Raw genomic sequence first — 17,454 nt, 5'->3', positions numbered from 1 at the left:
TTCTTAACATTACTTTTTAATCCCTCATAGATATTCAACATGCAGTACAAGATACTTGAAACTTGAAAATGATTCATTCATTTTCACCACTGTATCCTTTGGAGTAGTTTAGTGCCTTAAGCAGCTTGGAGGTCTTCAAGTGTAACTTAAACAGACAAAGTCCCAGGGCTCATTTCCTGCTATTACGTCAACAGTCAGTAGAACCCACACACTCCCTTCAATATTACTCCTGAGTCAGGCAGACTTCAATGATAAATAGTCTTACATAGTCTTACATGCGTATTACTGTATACTTATGCCCTAAGTACATAATTGCTTTTGTGTAAATACTTGCTACTTGTGTGTAGCTTGTACTTGTGGTTGTTGTATATTAATATAAACTATATTTGTGTATGTTTGTGACTGCAGGTAGACATGCTGAAGACATATTTGGGGAGCTGTTCAATGAGGCCAACAGCTTCTACATGCGAATGAACAGCTTACAAGAGAGAGTTGATCAGTTGGCCGTCAAAGTAACACAACTTGACTCCACAGTGGAGGAGGGTGAGTGTGTGTATGTGCGTATGCATTTGTGTGTGTGTGTCCAGACTACAGGCTCTTGTATGGATAGTCTATCAGTCTAACATGTATGTAAGGCTGATTGTGTATTTGTGTGTGTAGCCTATATATGTGTGTGTGTGTGTGTGTGTGTGTGTGTGTGTGTGTGTGTGTGTGTGTGTGTGTGTGAGTGAAAGTGAAAGTGAAAGAGAAAGAAAGAAAAATAGGTATGTTTTTGTACCCAGTAACAAACAATTCATCATATAAACAATTCAGCCAGATACATATAGTGCATAAAAGCCCCTGTATGTTAGTGTGTATCATGTGCTCACACTTGTGCACACTACACTCCACATGCGTAGCCTGGCCTTCCTGGCACAGTGTGCTCCTCAGCAGAGGTGAGCTGAGCGCGTGTCAGTGAGCTGAACTAATGGGCACTGTCAGAGGCATCGTGGCCAAACAGAGGGAGTATCATGGAGACATGTATTATTCAGAGGCTTGCTGCTGAGCGTTGCTCCCGCGGTGGTGACGCTAGCTGTAGTGGTAGCGACGGATGGGGGCAGCTGCCGCTGAGAACGTGTCTGAGTCAGGGCTGAGTCATAGACACACACGCACACACACACACACACACACACACACACAGAGGAAAGCAACAGCCCTGCAGGGTCTTAGTGCTCACCTTCCAATTTGTACTGTACCTGTGACTCTCATCCATAGACATTTGACCACATGTGTCCATAAGGTCATTTAAAAGGACATGGTCAAATAGAATAGATTGACCAAAATGTAATATTTTTTTCAGTGACATATTGTGGAAAAGCCTTAATAATAATTAATATGCATAACAATAAGACTTATTGTCTTAGCTTCATTTTCAGCTACCAAAGTGCACCCTGTGATTAGGTGCTCTATAATAATTATGCTGCATGAACTATGCATTTCTTAAACAGTGTCGCTGCAGGACATCAATATGAGGAAGGCCTTCAGGAGCTCCATCATACAGGACCAGCAGGTGGTGTCCAGAAACTCCATCCTCAACTCAGTCCTGGAGATGTACCACCGCTGTGACAAGCCCCCACCCCTCAACATCCTCACCCCTTACAGGTGAGACAAGCGTCCACCCCTCAACATCCTCACCCCTTACAGGTGAGACAAGCCCCACCCCTTACAGATGAGACAGCCCCACCCCTCAACATCCTCACCCCTTACAGGTGAGACAAGCCCCCACCCCTCAACATCCTCACCCCTTCCAGGTGAGACAAGCCCCACCCTCAACATCCTCACCCCTTACAGGTGAGACAGCCCCACCCCTCAACATCCTCACCCCTTACAGATGAGACAAGCCCCACCCCTTACAGGTGAGACAGCCCCACCCCATACAGGTGAGACAAGCCCCACCCCTCAACATCCTCACCCCTTACGGTATAAGTATAAGTATATATACTCTTTTGATCCCGTGAGGGAAATTTGGTCTCTGAATTTATCCCAATCCGTGAATTAGTGAAACACACACAGCACACACTAATCCCAGCACAGTGAGCTGCCTGCAACAACAGCGGCGCTCGGGGAGCAGTGAGGGGTTAGGTGCCTTGCTCACTTGAGCCGTTCCTACTGGCCGGGGTTCGAACCGGCAACCCTCCGGTTACAAGTCCGAAGTGTTAACCAGTAGGCCACGGTTGCCCCAGGTGAGACAAGCGTCCACCTCTCAACATCCTCACCCCATACAGGTGAGACAAGCGTCCACCTCTCAACATCCTCACCCCATACAGGTGAGACTAGCGTCCACCTCTCAACATCCTCACCCCATACAGATGAAGTAGATGTCTGAGAGCTGAGCTCAGAAAGGGTGGGGTCGTTTCAAAGACTTCATCCTTTGCTTCCTCTGATGTTGCTCTGAGACATTTTACCTGTTTTATTTGACCACTTTATATGTTTTCCTTCCACGTTGAAATACCTTTTGTTTTTACCATGATGGATGAATCCCATTTCGCATCCTAAATTGCATTATAGACTAATTGATTTGAGACTTACGAGGATGTGTTCTTTCCCAGGGATGATAAGAAGGATGGCTTGAAGTTCTACACAGATCCCTCCTACTTCTTCAACCTCTGGAAGGAGAAAATGCTGCAAGCCACAGAGAACAAACGGAAAGAGAAGAGGAGGCAAAAGGTGTGTGTGTGTGTGTGTGTGTGTGTGTGTGTGTGTGTTTGTGTGTGTGTGTGTGAGTGAATCAGAACATGAACTGTCCAGTCCAGGAAACATGTTTGTGTGTGTGTGTGTGTGTGTGTGTGTGTGTGCGTGTGTGTGTGTGTGTGTGTGTGTGTGTGTGTATCAGAACATGAACTGTTCAAGCCAAGAAAAATGTGTGTGTGTGTGTGCCTATGTGTGGGTGTGCACTCATGTGTACATGTATGTTGTTGACTGTGCACCTGCTAATTTATCCCTCCCTGTAAATAAAGCTGTTCCCATGCCCTAACCCCCCCCCTCTACCTATCGCCCATCTGTCTCTCTCTCTCTCTCTCTCTCTCTCAATCTCTCTCTCTCTCTCTCTCTCTCTCTCTCTCTCTCTCTCTCTCTCTCTCTCTCTCTCTCTCTCTCACACATAGTGCACGTACAGCACCCTTTATGTTTATTATCTCCCTTGGTGTAAAAAAAAAATCCACCCTTGAAGGAAAGCAAATTTATTCTGATAAAACAAAATACCCTTTCAAGAAATAAGTATTTAAAGAAAACACCACAAAAGTGCCACAATTATTGGCACAACTAACAAAACGTATGAAAACGTACGTTTTTGTACTTCTCTTCCTCAGTGATCAGTGTGGCCTGCGTGGTTGCATTCTGGGTAGTGAGGCCCTTCCTCTCGGAAAATCCTTGCAAGATTTTCCTTCTCTCTTCCTCCATCACGTCTCTGTTCTCAGGGGTGTCAGCCGTGCACCACACACCGGGCTGAGGTGTGGCCTTCCCGACTCTAGGTTGGTGCAGTTTCAAACGAGGCACAGGGCTCGCTCCGTCTCCATCACCGTGCAGCAGGGAGGAGCTCTTACCGCCCTCCGCGTCCAGCTGAAGTGTCCCGTGGTCTGCAGTTGACTTGTTCAGGACTGTGGAGACAAGTGCAATTAGTTAGTCGGACAACTGCAAAATGTAGGTGTCCATTTCAACTCTAATTAACCATCTGAAAAAGTGATGCAGTGGAAATGGGCTCCTACCATCCTCCTTGTCCAGCTGAGCTGTCCCATGGTCAACAGATGACTCATTTGGGTCTGTAGAAAGAGATGAAATGATGATAGTAATTAGTAAATCTGTATGTACCTGTAGGTGTCCATTTCAACTCTATTCAACCATCTGAAATTACGATACTTACTGTAGTCCTCTTTGCTGAACTCTTGATCACCATCGCCATCAACATGCAATGGAGATGGGCTCCCATCGCCTCCCTTGTCCAGCTGAAGTGTCCCGTTGTCAATGGATGACTCGGTTGGGTCTGTGGACAGAGATGATTGTAATTAGTGAGTCTGTCAACATTAAAATGTAGAGTAGGTGTCCATTTCAACTTTATTTAACCATCTAAAAATATGATACTTACTGCAGTCCTCTTTGCTGAAGCCCCCCTCATCCATCTGAGGTGTCCCACGGTCGGCAGATGACTCTATCAGGTCTATGGAGAGAGATAAAATAAAGATTCTAACCACACGCTGGCGACCCGGGTTCGATTCCCGACCCGTGGTCCTTTCCGGATCCCACCCCTGCTCTCTCTCCTATTCGCTTCCTGTCACTCTCCACTGTCCTGTCGCATTAAAGGCATAAAAGCCCAAAAAATATGCTTAAAAAAGTGTATGATACAGTGTATGAGAGGGCCTAGCGTCAGTTAACTTACCATGGTGGATAGCGATCACTGCATTTTCACCTTCAAATCTCACTGCAGGCCCATCCTTCACCTCGTCCAGAGACACTACTACAGTCTCCTGCACCTTTGAGATGTCCATCCTAAGGTCCTCCATTCTCCTCCTACCTGCCATCTCTTTCTTGAGGCGCTTAGCCTCCTTTCTTAGCTTCTTCTTGCTGGTGTCAACCCTCTCGTTCTTGTGCTTCTTCCTTCGGACCGGTAGACAGCAGCCGAAAAGTTTGCTGAGCTTCATTTTTGTCACCTGTTCGCTTTGAAGTGTCTAATAAGACTGAGCAGATTCTTGGAATTCACTGAAAATTCTATTTTGTACATTTTGGAATGGAATCTTCAGAGTTCTGGAAATAAACATTCCAAGTTGTCACAGCGATAAATCTGGAGCAGCAACAAAGGATTTAGAATGTTCATTCTATAGAGCCAAGCTCACTCATTTTGATTTTCTTTTTGACAATCGGTTATGGTTATAGTTGGTTATGGTTATGGTTCCTGGCAGATGCTTTTGCCCAAAGTGGTGTACAACAAACACACACACTTTTGCTTTCTTGCTACTGTACTTTCCTCTTTTCTCTTCATTGTGTGCTTCTTCTGAATTCATATGCATTTTCTCTGCATTTTCTCTTCTATTGTGCTCCTTTAAATTATTTTCCTCTCCAGTGATTTTTTCAGATGCTGGTGGAGCCCCCTCTCTTGCCTGTTAACAGCATCAGCATTGATGCTTCGCTCATTTCCAGTCTTCCAGTGCAAGAACCTATAATCCTGCTCTGGGCAGATTTCACAAAGGACAGACTTATATAGAGAGGGAGGAAATAGTGTGTTAATACATTAATACTCAAATGAGAAAGAGATTGGTGAAAGAGATGAATTGAAACTGAAAAATAATCCTGTCTGCACTACACCTTCCCCCTTTCTCTCTCTCTCTCTCTTTCACTCCTTCACACACTATATGACATGCCTACCTTCCACTAGCCCTCCCTTCCCTCTTTCTCTGTCTCTCTCTCTCTCTCTCTCTCTCTCTCTCTCTTGCTGGGTCTGCATGCAGCATGCTTGTCTTGGTTGCATTCCCCGTGTTGAGATGTTAGCAGGTGCAGATGGTATGGCAGCAGTCCTCACCTCCTGTCACATTTTGGCTGTGTAGCCGTGTGTGAGGCAGCAAGTCTGTTGTTTTGCACATGGAGGCATTTGGTCATTTGCAATGACATTTATATAATTTATTTGATGTACTCAGATGTCAGCCTACATCAGTTGTAGCCGTCACATTTATTTTTTTGCCCAGTCAGAACTGAAGCCACAGCATTGACAAAAATACTATTTTCTTATAGTGGTTGCTTCAGGTTGTAATTCATTCAAATAATGTTGCGGATTTACAAAGTGTGCAATGCAGTGTATATGTGCATTGAATGTTCCGATGGAGGAGGATTTGAGTCACACCTGCAAAGAGAGCAGACTTTTGTCTAACAGACCTCTGACTCAGCTCTGCCATTGTTCTTCACAAAGGGACTTTTGTGTTGGTCTAGAAAGAGGTGTATTTACATCTGGACCGTGTTATTAAGTGCCTTTTCAGTATCCCTTCAGTAGCCACGTAACGTTAATTATGCGTTAATAAACAGGAATGCTATTACCAAGAGATATTGGAAACCTTGCATTCATGGATCTGTTTCATGTACCTGTACAGCTTCATATCAATGATACTATGATGTTTACCAGAGATGAAAAATTCTATTGTAAAATAAGTGAATGGAAACTGACTGTGCATTTTGTAAATGAAGAGGTTTCTCATTGATGAATTTTAACTTAGTCCTAAGTGCTATAATGTAATGTGACTATGTATAGACTTCCTTGTGGCCGGTCTATACCCGGTTGGAATCTTACATTTGACCACTTGGAATCCCACAGCAAGAGCAGAAGCACCAGGAGGACCCTGGCCGTGAGGTGAAGAAGATACGGAAGGCTCGGAACCGCAGGCAGGAGTGGAACGTGTTGGCCTATGACAAGGAGTTCCGCCCCGACGCGCGCCTCACTCCCTCGCCCTACCACGGCATGTCCTCTGAGGGCTCCCTCTCTCCAGACAGGTGAGCTACACCTGGCCCAGACTGACCGCACTCACTAGGGAAACAATATGGCTTCCTGTTGTTTATGATAGCTAAATTACCGTCTTCATATCACTTCATATCACTGGACAGTATATTGCTTATGCTGTGGAAAGCACATGGAGTCATGTATGTGTATGATTAGCAGTATTGATGAATGAAATATTACATTATATCAGATATGGTGTTAATGTGCTTTGTGGTACTTCTGACTAATTCTGTCACTGGTACTACTGGTGTTGCCACCACTGCAACAATCATTTTGAGTTTTTTACTTAAACTGCCAGTACTACATTTGTGTTGCTATTTTACTGCTGTACTGTATGCTAGCTGAACTAATCATCCAATAATACAGAACAAGCTCAGAAGAGCAGCACCTCTCTTCTCTCTGCTGCCCCCTATTGGAGAATGAGAACTCTGCAGACACCACAAAGTGTTCTATGTTTATGCTTATGGTATTTGTTTAATGTTGTGCAGCTTAGTACATTCTAGAATTTAGTACTTGATTAATAATTTTAGATCATAAAGAGGAATATTTATCGATGTCTCTCCCTCTTTCAGGTCTGGCATGTCAGATGAGCTCTCCTATCCGGCCAGCCCTAACCATCCGCCGGAGGCGGGCGGCCCCGGTGCAGACGGGAAGGACTCGGGTCCTACGCAGACCCAGTCTCTGGACCGGGCCTACCGACCCCCTGCCTCGGGTGCAGCTTCGGGCGCGGCACGTCAGCACTCTCTGGGCCGTGTGCCGTCTCACCCCCCGCCCACAGACCAGGCACTCAACGGGCCCAGACCCACCGCCGCCAAAGACTACAGGTCGGTACTCACTATCAGAATATCAAGCAGACTATTTGTGATGCAGTGATCACATGGGAGTCGTTACTACTAGGAGAATGAGTGAAATAAAAAAACTAAGAAAAAATATTGAAAGCTAAATTGAGAGTTCCTCTCAAGAACATGCATTGCATACAAATACAGGCAGTACTGTTCTCCTGCTAACCCTACTGTTCTCCTGCTAACCCTACTGTTCTCCTGCTAACCCTACTGTCACTCTGTGTTGTTGTCCCTCAGTGGTCACCAGATGCCCGAGCACTTCGTCCCGCCGGCTCCCCCTCCTCCCCCACCCCTCATCCCCTCCGCCCAGACGGCCTTCGACAGCGCGGCCGGCGGCGGCCCCCCGACCCTGGCGCCCGGCACCGTGGCGGCCATCTCTCGTCCCTACAGCCCCTCCCCTCCCCCCGCGCCCCCTGCCTCCTACGTCCCCTCCCCCTCGCACCCGGCCATGGCGGGCGGTCCCCCCGTCGCCCCTCCTCCACCCCCTCCGGGCGGTCCCCCCACCCACGGCCCATCTCCTGCCCGCTTGGCCCACCCAGCCGCCGGGGACACGCTGCCCAGGAAGGGCCAGGTGCCACTCATCCCGATGAGCGACGCCCGCAGCGACCTGCTGGCCGCCATCCGCAGAGGTAAGGGTGGGGCGGGCAAGACAGTCAAGTCGACTTTATTTATTTTTTGCATTTCGTACACAGAGGTCATTCAATGTGTACATAAACACAAGCTAATAAAAAGCATAAATAAAAGCACAGAAGGGCAATAGTCAAAGAATAGTTTAAAAAGTAAAGAATAAAAAAAGAAAACATAAAATACACAAGATAATAGTACATAAAAACATTAAATGGCAATAGTTTAAAAGTGTTTTAAAAGTAATAATTAAAACACATAAAAAACAACATAGAATGATTGTACTAGTCAAACACCCAGTGAAGAGCAGCACTCTGGAGATTCTTGAAGTAGTCCCAAGATAGAGGGATTGGTGAACTCGGATGGAGTATACAGTTAAATACATATGAACAGAAATGTGCTTTGATGTGTTGCACATGGTCCTTATGTGCTACACACTCCTGGTGTGTGATTAAATGCATAGTCATGGCACAGCTGCACACTGTAAATGCACATTGTAATTGTCTTTGCACCGATTTTGAGTGACATTAATACCTCTCATCTAAATATGATGCTTACACCTGTGATGTTAATATGTGCCTCCATTTTAAAGGTGCATGTGAAAAAAGAAGAACTATGTTTGCTCTCCACTTGTGCTGTGAATGTGGATGTGACACCCGTGCTGTCCCACAGGTATCCAGCTGCGTAAGGTCCAGGAGCAGAGAGAGCAGGAGGCCAAGAAGGAGCCGGTGGCCAACGATGTGGCCACTATCCTGTCACGACGCATTGCTGTTGAGTACAGCGAGTCCGACGAGGACTCCGAGCCGGAGGAGAACGAGTGGTCAGACTGAGAAGGAGGAGAAGGAGGAGGAGTAATGGGAGGAGGAGAAGGAGGAGGAGTAATGGGAGGAATGCGGGGAATGGAGAGGAAGTCGGAAGAGAGGAGGATGTTACCGAACCTACACACTGCTGCTATTTCAGAAATCAGACATACACTGCACACACACACACACACACACACACACACACACACACACACACACACACACACCAACATTCATATACGAGAAGAAGGGAATATGAGAAAGCACATCAGAGAGTTATAGAAAGAGAAAAAGAAAGCTAGAATAGATGATGCAGACAGAACAGAGTTTACCAGACCAGTATAAATCCTGCATTTAAATTAGTGTAATAGTAAATAATGTATATGTGCATTTTGAATAGTTTATCTATCTATCAATTCCCAAAGTTAATATATTGTATTTCAATCATTAACATAGAAGTGGTCTGACAATGAAAGATTGAGTGATGAGAGAGAGAGAGATGAAGAGAGGTGTGCACTCTGAAAGTAAGCACAGAAAGGCAGTCTGCAGTATCTGCATCAAGCAACTATGACAAAACATTCATACCAAGTGTTTTATTCCTCAGTTGCCAAGAATATCTTTGTTCAAACGATGAGTGTGTGTTTGACTTGATGTTTTATTTATCATTTCTTTTTTGAAAACTGACACTGCCAAAGCTTTGTGTTCTCCTTTATTGGTACCCCTCCGTGGTCCAGAGTCCGGTAGAAGAAATCCGAAATGTCGGATCATTTGCACAGGTCAGTCCGTGAACACATAATGTGCCCTACTGTATTTGCTTGTGGTCCAGCTCTTGTGATATAGCGCTACCGCGTTGGGACCCTAAATCTGTGACTACCGGTACACACACACACACACACTCACAGTGACAGCTGCAGACTCACCCTCTGAAGTCTGTTGGCCTCCTGTTAAATGAAAGGTTTGGCTAGCTCAGCATCAATCTGTCAAATTCCAGTTACTTCAGCTCTAGCAGTATTCTAAATGTTTGAATGGAATTGTCTTCACTTTAATTAGGATAATATATACCCTTCACAAGGGTGATTATCCTTAGTGAAAATCAAGACAGACCAGATCAAAATGGAGAAGAGTATTTCACTGAGATGTGAGAATGAAGCTTGTGTTCAAATAGCATTTCATTGTGTTTCTGGGTCTCTCTGTGATGGCAGACGGGTGGGCTTGGCACCGTTGGGAGTAGACCATTAGTTCTGTTGCATTCAGCAGTCTCGTCCATCTGTACAAAAGACCAGTGTAGGGCAGTTGCCGTACTAACGCAGTTGGAGCCCATCTCTCGCATTCTGTGTAAAACCGAACAGGTGACGTCATATCAGTAGTACATATACCTCAAACCCTGTGTGATCTCTTCACTATACTGTGAGCCAGGGAAGCTTCTCACACGCCACAGCTGCTCTCACTGGTCTGTGCTTTCCTTTGGAGTGAAAAGTGCAAAATAAAGGAGACAAAGTGGCCTTCTATTAACATCTACCGTATTTTCCGGACTATAAGTCGCACCAGAGTATAAGTCGCACCAGTCAAAAAATGTGTCATGAAGAGGAAAAAAAACATATATATAAATATATATATGTTGCACCTGAGTCGCAGGACCAGCCAAACTATGAAAAAAGTGTGACTTATAGTCCGGAAAATACGGTAATTTTTAAATCATAATTATTACATAATCATAATTAGCTGCAGCCTTAATCAGTATTAGTTCAATAAGATATATCTGCTCTATGTAAAGAATTACTATGAGAGTGGTTTAAAATGATTAATATTTCACCAGCATCACACCAGTGAACTTATAAAATATAGTCTATGTGCAATATATCTGTCTTAGACGAAAGGCGATTTAAATGTTATTTGGGCCTTTGAAACCATTTATTTTGGACTTATTCGATATCTACTCCATTGTTGAATAATATATTGCACGTGGTTGATGTTTGATGGGAGAGGCAGTAGTGTGGCTTAGCTACCCTTTGGCTTTTATGTAACGCACAGCGATTTGTAGGGTTGACTGTTGACTAACTCATACTATAGCTGTCAGCCAAACACCTCCGTTTCTTCTGTTTTTCTTTATGAAAAAAAGGCTTTTTCGTTTGTAACTTTGCTCTGTTGTTGACAGTGTTGTGGTGAATATTGATACCCTTACTAACAGTGAGTAAAATCCTTTGTTGTTTTTTTCTCATAACTCTATAAAAATATGGTGGATAGTGACTGTATGGGGAATACTTTGCCATGTTATTTTATTACTTCTGTAACAGTTGATTTCTCCCTTCAAGCATATACTGTGTAGACAATAGATCTGATCCCACTGTGTGTGTGTGTGCGCCTGTGTTTGTGTGTGTGTGTGTGTGTGTGTGTGTGTGTGTGTGTGTGTGAGAGAGAGAGAGAGAGGGAGCATGTCAAACATATTATACGCATCAGTGTGTATTTGTGTGTTTGATCTCTAAGCCTCTATGTTTTTTTCGTTTTCATTTCCATCGTGTGCCGAAACACTTTATTAACTTGGAAGCTACACATTGACCATGTGTTCAGCCCCTTCAGCTGAAATGTGAGACGTACCCTGGGTACAAAAGAAGAGGCCCTGCATCTGAGTCTGTGATGAAGAGTCATATGTCCTGTGGTTTATAAAGTTCAGTATCGATGTGTTTTACAATCCATTGTTGTATAGATTTTTTGTAACACTGCTTGTACAATGAACTTGGGCATATATCAAGTGACATATCTATTACATGAAATCAGATATGCTTTCAATCAGTATGCATGTATTAAAATGAATAAAAATATGAAAGATATAACGTGTTGACTTTTTCCACATCATCTCTTAACAACTTTTGGACTGGATTTTTTCTGTAACGGGGCTGACTGGCACAATTCAATCAAGTAATTTAGACATACATCATTTAGCCAATAGACCTCTATCAGATGCTGATTTGTTTGTTTGAGTCCTTGCCTTATTCCCAGTGATTCAAATTCAGGGCCATCTGGACTTCCTCAGCAGCAGGAGCCTCCTATGGGTAGGACCTGCAGGAGGGATTAATTAACCTTTTATCTATACGGAGAACACTGATGTTGAACAGGCCCTCCTTACGAAGGCCTTGCCTTTGATAAACGCCAGGCAGAGTGCATGTTAGAACACAGCAAACACCTTCAAAGAAGCCTTGGAAGGACACATAGGGTGAAGATGACTTGCAAAGACGTGAGGTGCTTGAGGTAAATCAGCTGATGTAGAACACAATTAAAGACTTATGGTTGTCATTTCTCTATTGCACAGGTGGACAACAAGGTTTATTTGTGTGTTTGTGTGTGTGAGTGTGATCCTGCATGTATGCGTGTGGGTGTGTGCCTCAGTTTGTGTTTATTTCTATGTATCTCGCAGCAGAGAGGAGGCCAGGAGGTTGTCTTTGAAATGACCTAGCGTCGGGTTATTTTTTTCTTTTTTTTCCCCCAACCCCTCCCATGCTAAATCAGAGCCGGAGTCCCAGACAGGAAAAGAAGCCGTGCCGAATCCTGTTTGTCTCCCTGTACCCACCCCACCCTCCCCACCCCCTCCCGCGCCTGTGACATCACATGCTGCCTCCATCCCTGAGTCTCCATCTGTTCTGCCCACAGACGGCCAGGAAGGGACGGTGCCATCACCGTGCCCGCCAGGCATCAGCTGACACATAGCCACACAATGCCACATACCGGTGGCATTTTTTTCTTCTTCTAAAAAAAGCCGCAGCCAGGGTGGTTGGTCAGTTTGAGCTGTGGACCTTGTTGGCATCAAATATTGGTTGGTAAGTCAGTACAAGGCCAGTGACATTCCAAGCTCAAATTGCCAAAAAAAAAAAGTATTTTCAAGAATACCCTAAAATTCTGATTTAGTTTAGTAAATATGTTTGCCACGAGAGTGAATTTTAGATGTTGCCCCGAGTGTGTAGTTCTTCATGATGCAAATGAAATGTGTATCTCATCCTTCTACAGTATATGTACACAAATAAGGAGCCACACATTGACCCTGCAATCTAGTTTTCTTTTTATGTAAACATCATTCAGTACATACACTTTGAGCTCAATGCAGTGAGACACATTGAAGTTCCTTGGTTAAATATCAAGTGAAATACAAAGAAAGGTGACACATCCATGATATTTTTAAGCCTTTCTAGATGTTGCACTGATGTTGCACTGAATGGTTTGCATCCTTTTGATACCAAATTGGTTGGTTTGCTAACAAGTCACCCAAAAGAGTACCTGCCATGTATAAGTTTAAGCAGATGATGATGTTAAGAGTTGCTAGGTTGGCACAAGTTATGGCAACACTTCACTTGAAACTGTCACATAACCTGTCAAGGGCATGGCTGGATATTAATGACAAAACAGTGACAGAATAGAGCATATCAGCAGACACATCCTTGTTAGGCGATGTGGTAGTGTATAGACAATCTGACAAGTCAAGCTCATTAAGACATGTATGCAATGATGCACCATTACAAAGCGAACAATGGAGCTTTAAGTCATAGCTAGTTAGGCATACGAGTACCTAAAAAATAAAAAATACAAAATCTTCAAGTATATCAGATTCACTGCCAAAAAATGTTTTTGACACGAGAAAACTGCACATCTTCTTCATTGAAACAGTTGCTCTAAACATCAAAGTACATTATTGACAAAGATTACATTTATCTTTTCAAGATTAGTATACCAGTTACACACAGGCTCCACAGTATATTATTGCCAGTGACAGTAGATAAGGCAAAACAAAACATTCCGTTTGGTTTTGTGTTGGACCAGGTATTGACATTTTATATTCTTACCATGTGGCCATTGGTTCTGTGCATAAGTGTCATTCAGTTATCCATAAAAATATAAAGACAGTATAAAACTATGCTACAAATAGGTACAAACAACCAAAATTATATTTTAGAAATCATAGCTCTGTTGAGGTCATCCTCAAAGAAACTTCCTTATAAGATAGTGCTATTGTACGTTTTTACAAATACAAGTAATCTAAATTGAATATCCATCAGTTTTTTTTTAAAATCCATCAGTTTTTTTTAAAATCCATCAGTTCAAAATAGGCTCAAGAAAACATTTTGCAATGCATCTTGCAATACAGGGCAAAACTGGGCGATGATGATTCAATGATTGCCAGGCCTGCCTAACATGTACTGTTAAAAGGCCAATATGTGATAGTTTTTATACTCCTAAATTTAGATGTACAACTTAGTTGAATATACAGAAAAAGTGCACACGTTATCTTTGCCAGTGTTTGTGTGAAGCACTGCAACTGTTCCACCAGAGAATGGTATGATCGCCAATAATTGTGTAAAACTTGTAAAAAATGCATTTGGTGACACTGCCTGACTATGTTTTAAGCTGTTTTAGTCGGCTGCGAATGAGCTGTTTCCCCCTTAACTATGAATTATTGATCAGGACTGCTGCATCTGGCATTTCCTTGATAGTTTCTCACCAGCTATCCTCAGTGTGAGGGGAATACTCAGCATCCAACACAGGCCTTGAGTGGTAACTGTATGCAATCCGCTGTCCATGGTACTTAAAGATTTCTTAGGCTAGGTCTTAGTTCACCACTAATAGTCTGAGGTTGTGATTTATCTAAAGATATGATCAAGAGAGTGCTTATTATTCATATTTTTTTTCCTTCTACTTTTCCCATGAAAAGGCCATTTTATCCTACAATATCTTTATCCACTAATAGCTGTGTGGAGAGACACACACAATCATCTTTTGAATTATCGCCTATATAATACACCTATATAATAAAATCACCATCATCTGTGGAAGATAGTCTTAAATATCTATGTGTGATGAGAGAAGCAAGTTGATGTGCAGCTCCATTCACAGTGATATGTGTACTGACCACCAACTACACCAACAATGGGGGTCTACATTACATTCTTCACAAACCTTGGGCCCCGAGAAGACAGCGCACATTAAAATCAAGTAATATTTCCTAAGTAAACTCCCAGTTCCTGTATGGTGCACAATGGAAAGTATGCAAATGTACAAAACTAAAAGGTGACTCTGATACATAAATACATTAAATATTAACCATAAAATGCAGTTGGAATAATAACCAGACCTATGCATTCTCGTTTCCAGTTCCAATACATGGATCATTGAAGGGTGTGTGTGTGTGTGTGTGTGTGTGTGTGTGTGTGTGTGTGTGTGTGTGTGTGTTTTAGAACAGGTTAGATATCTACACATCACTTGGTGTCCTTGGGCGCATGGTGAAACTATGGGGCAGGCATCCACAACAGGCGAGTCTCAAAGACCGTTGGATGTCTGGGTTTCTGAATGCGTATATAATAGGGTTGATGAAGGAGTGGCAAATGGCAGGGAGCGCGGTGAGATACGCGTACATGGCAGGATACCTGCTGTCTGCCACCAGGGAGTACATGGCGAAAGGGACCCAACAGAGTGCAAACGTCCCGAGGATGATGGAGAGAGTGGATACCCCTTTGGTGGTGGAGGACGCGTGAGAGGTAGTCATAAAGTGCTGCACCGCTATTTGTTGTGCGTGCCGGAACGCGATCTTACAGATCTGCAGGTACAGTTGCAGGATGAGCGCGAAGACGAGAAGGAAAGACACCGCCAACGCGGCGGCGTTGTTTTTGTTGATGGGCCGGCAGATGCTGCAATTCGCCTCATCATCCAGGCAGTTCCATCCAAAGATCGGCAGCGAACCCAGAGCGGCGCTAGTCAGCCAGATGAGAATCAGCGTGACGTAGGTGAAAGTCACTGTGCGCTCCGTGTGATAGGTGAGCGCGTTGTAGAGCGACAGATACCGGTCCACGGTGATGGCCAAGATGTTGAGCACGGAGGCAGAGAACGCGGTGATGAGCAGTCCGGCGGACAGAAGCGTCACCAGCCCCGTGTCCAGCATGTAGGTGACTACGAAATTCAGGATGAGCCCCAAGCCCGCGAGCATGTCTGCGAATGCCAGACTACCGATGAGCACGAACATAGGCGCTCGCAGCGTGGGTGTGTAAACTATTAAGGCGATCACTACCGCATTCTCGAAGGACACCAGCGTCCCTGCCACACACACGACAACGTCCCAGGGGTTGACAGCGACCGGCCGCAGCTCCGTCGTGAGGGTGGGAGAGTCGTTCCTACTCTCTTCAACAGTGAAGATCAATGAAGAGGTGTTGTAGAGTTGGTTACTCATTGTTGCGGCATGAGAGTGAATCATTGCTGTGAAAGGTGGAGGGGGTAGAGAGGGAGGGAGGGACAAGTAGGTGGAGGACATATATATTAGACGAAGTCTGCAAGAGCTTTTAGCTTAACGTCTGACTGATTTGTAGACTCATATATTTACCCTGATCACGTTTAATGGAGAGATTCCAGAAAGAGACATCAACTACAGCTACACACGCTCTCGTTCAGTAAACGAGCGAATGAGGGAAATTTGGAAACAGCCGCTGAAAGTCTTAAGAAATGCTCATACCACCGGCTAAGTAAGCCCTGACACATTTAATAGGTGGATTGCACAACCAAAAATAGCGAATCAGGGACGTCAACGTTCAGGGTTCACTGGGTCTGACAGCATTCTATTGTTGGAATCGATTTCCATTTTTAGCCCACCATCAGGCACAAGCAGAGACCTGTGGGGTTTATGTCACTGATCGTCCTATGCACTTTAATTCTCTCCAATCACAATAATAATAATAATAATAATAATAATAACATATTATTATTATGTAGGTATCTTAGATCTATTTCCAAAATGATATGATAAGCTATTTTTACGCTGGTAAATTAGAGCAGCACACCCAAGAAGATATGAAAGCTTGCCACCAACCAGAGCTGCCGCGCGAGCCTCCATGTCACTCCCATCAAGTGGCGAAATGACGGTCTTTCAAAGAAACCCCTGTGCATTCCGTGACAACCTCTTGGAAGGAAGATGGAGTCGCAGAGAAAGGGAGAGAAAAAGAGAGAGAGGCACGCTCACAGAGGCGGAACGAAACGAATCTCCGCCACCTTATCCCTTCAAAGCACGTCTTTGCCCGTTGTTGTATTAACTGATATTAATGTTGTTTTCATCTCTTTCTCACGGGAGGAGCGCACAGCCTTGGGCTGTCGCTATGCTGAGGATATTGGTAGTCTATAGTCTGTGTCTCTTGGTTGTGCCTACCCTATTGGTCCTGAGGTTGCATCTCACAATTGACGTCAAATGTTCTCCTCATTCTTGAGCGGCCAGATAATTCACAGCCTGTGATCTTCGACATGTCCTGAAAGATATAGAGGCTAATACTGACGACTGAGCCTAGCAATATCGATCAGTCAAAAATAGAGTGCATACAGCTAATAGAAATGCCTAATCGACTCAAATTAGAGCTAGAATGTAGACAGGTAGCCTAATGTGTGACCAAAGATTTTGTTGTTGAGGTGCCTTCACTGTCGTTGATGTCACATACTATTTTCCACAACACTTAAGACGTGGTTGGAATGTTTCCAGCAAGAGACTTCCAGCAAGAAACATTCAGAGTAATTGATCACTGATATTGATGACTTGGTGATTTCACCTGATCTCTCAATTGTAAAAAATGTATTGTATTGCCTTTAGATACTGATCTCTTAACTTGCAAAACCCATGTATTTGTAGGCTACTTTAAATGTAAGTCTAGTCCCAGAC

General features: G+C 44.0%; 2 protein-coding genes across 3 annotated transcripts in view; one reads left to right on the top strand and one right to left on the bottom strand.

Moving 5' to 3' along the window:
* Positions 1 to 11,214, top strand: part of si:ch73-362m14.4 (wiskott-Aldrich syndrome protein family member 3) — a 17,610-nt gene extending 6,396 nt beyond the window's left edge. The window contains exons 3-10 of one of the 2 annotated variants that reach the window (XM_048237741.1): positions 409 to 543; positions 1,488 to 1,610; positions 1,930 to 1,957; positions 2,586 to 2,706; positions 6,332 to 6,507; positions 7,087 to 7,338; positions 7,594 to 7,985; positions 8,653 to 11,214. In XM_048237741.1, the coding sequence (XP_048093698.1) occupies positions 409 to 543; positions 1,488 to 1,610; positions 1,930 to 1,957; positions 2,586 to 2,706; positions 6,332 to 6,507; positions 7,087 to 7,338; positions 7,594 to 7,985; positions 8,653 to 8,810 (1,385 nt within the window). In that variant the 3' untranslated portion in view covers positions 8,811 to 11,214. Of the gene's footprint in view, positions 1 to 408; positions 544 to 1,487; positions 1,642 to 1,929; positions 1,958 to 2,585; positions 2,707 to 6,331; positions 6,508 to 7,086; positions 7,339 to 7,593; positions 7,986 to 8,652 lie in introns of both variants that reach the window. The other variant, XM_048237740.1, reaches the window with a different exon arrangement.
* Positions 11,215 to 12,810: 1,596 nt separating this feature from the next.
* On the bottom strand, positions 12,811 to 16,991 carry gpr185a (G protein-coupled receptor 185 a). Its single transcript, XM_048267600.1, has 2 exons — positions 16,621 to 16,991; positions 12,811 to 16,013 (listed from the first exon to the last, which is right to left on the bottom strand). The coding sequence occupies exon 2, from the start codon at positions 16,009 to 16,011 to the stop codon at positions 15,016 to 15,018; it is 996 nt and encodes a 331-aa protein (XP_048123557.1). The 5' UTR covers positions 16,012 to 16,013; positions 16,621 to 16,991; the 3' UTR covers positions 12,811 to 15,015.
* Positions 16,992 to 17,454: the final 463 nt, after the last annotated feature.

Source organism: Alosa alosa, chromosome 2 (genome assembly GCF_017589495.1).
Source record: "Alosa alosa isolate M-15738 ecotype Scorff River chromosome 2, AALO_Geno_1.1, whole genome shotgun sequence".
NCBI classification, from domain to species: Eukaryota; Metazoa; Chordata; class Actinopteri; order Clupeiformes; family Clupeidae; genus Alosa; species Alosa alosa.
This window is presented reverse-complemented; position numbering and strand designations above follow the sequence as displayed.

Bases quoted from the DNA above. Each gene is read 5' to 3' on its own strand.
- gpr185a (XM_048267600.1), bottom strand. From the start codon at position 16,011: ATGATTCACTCTCATGCCGCAACAATGAGTAACCAACTCTACAACACC.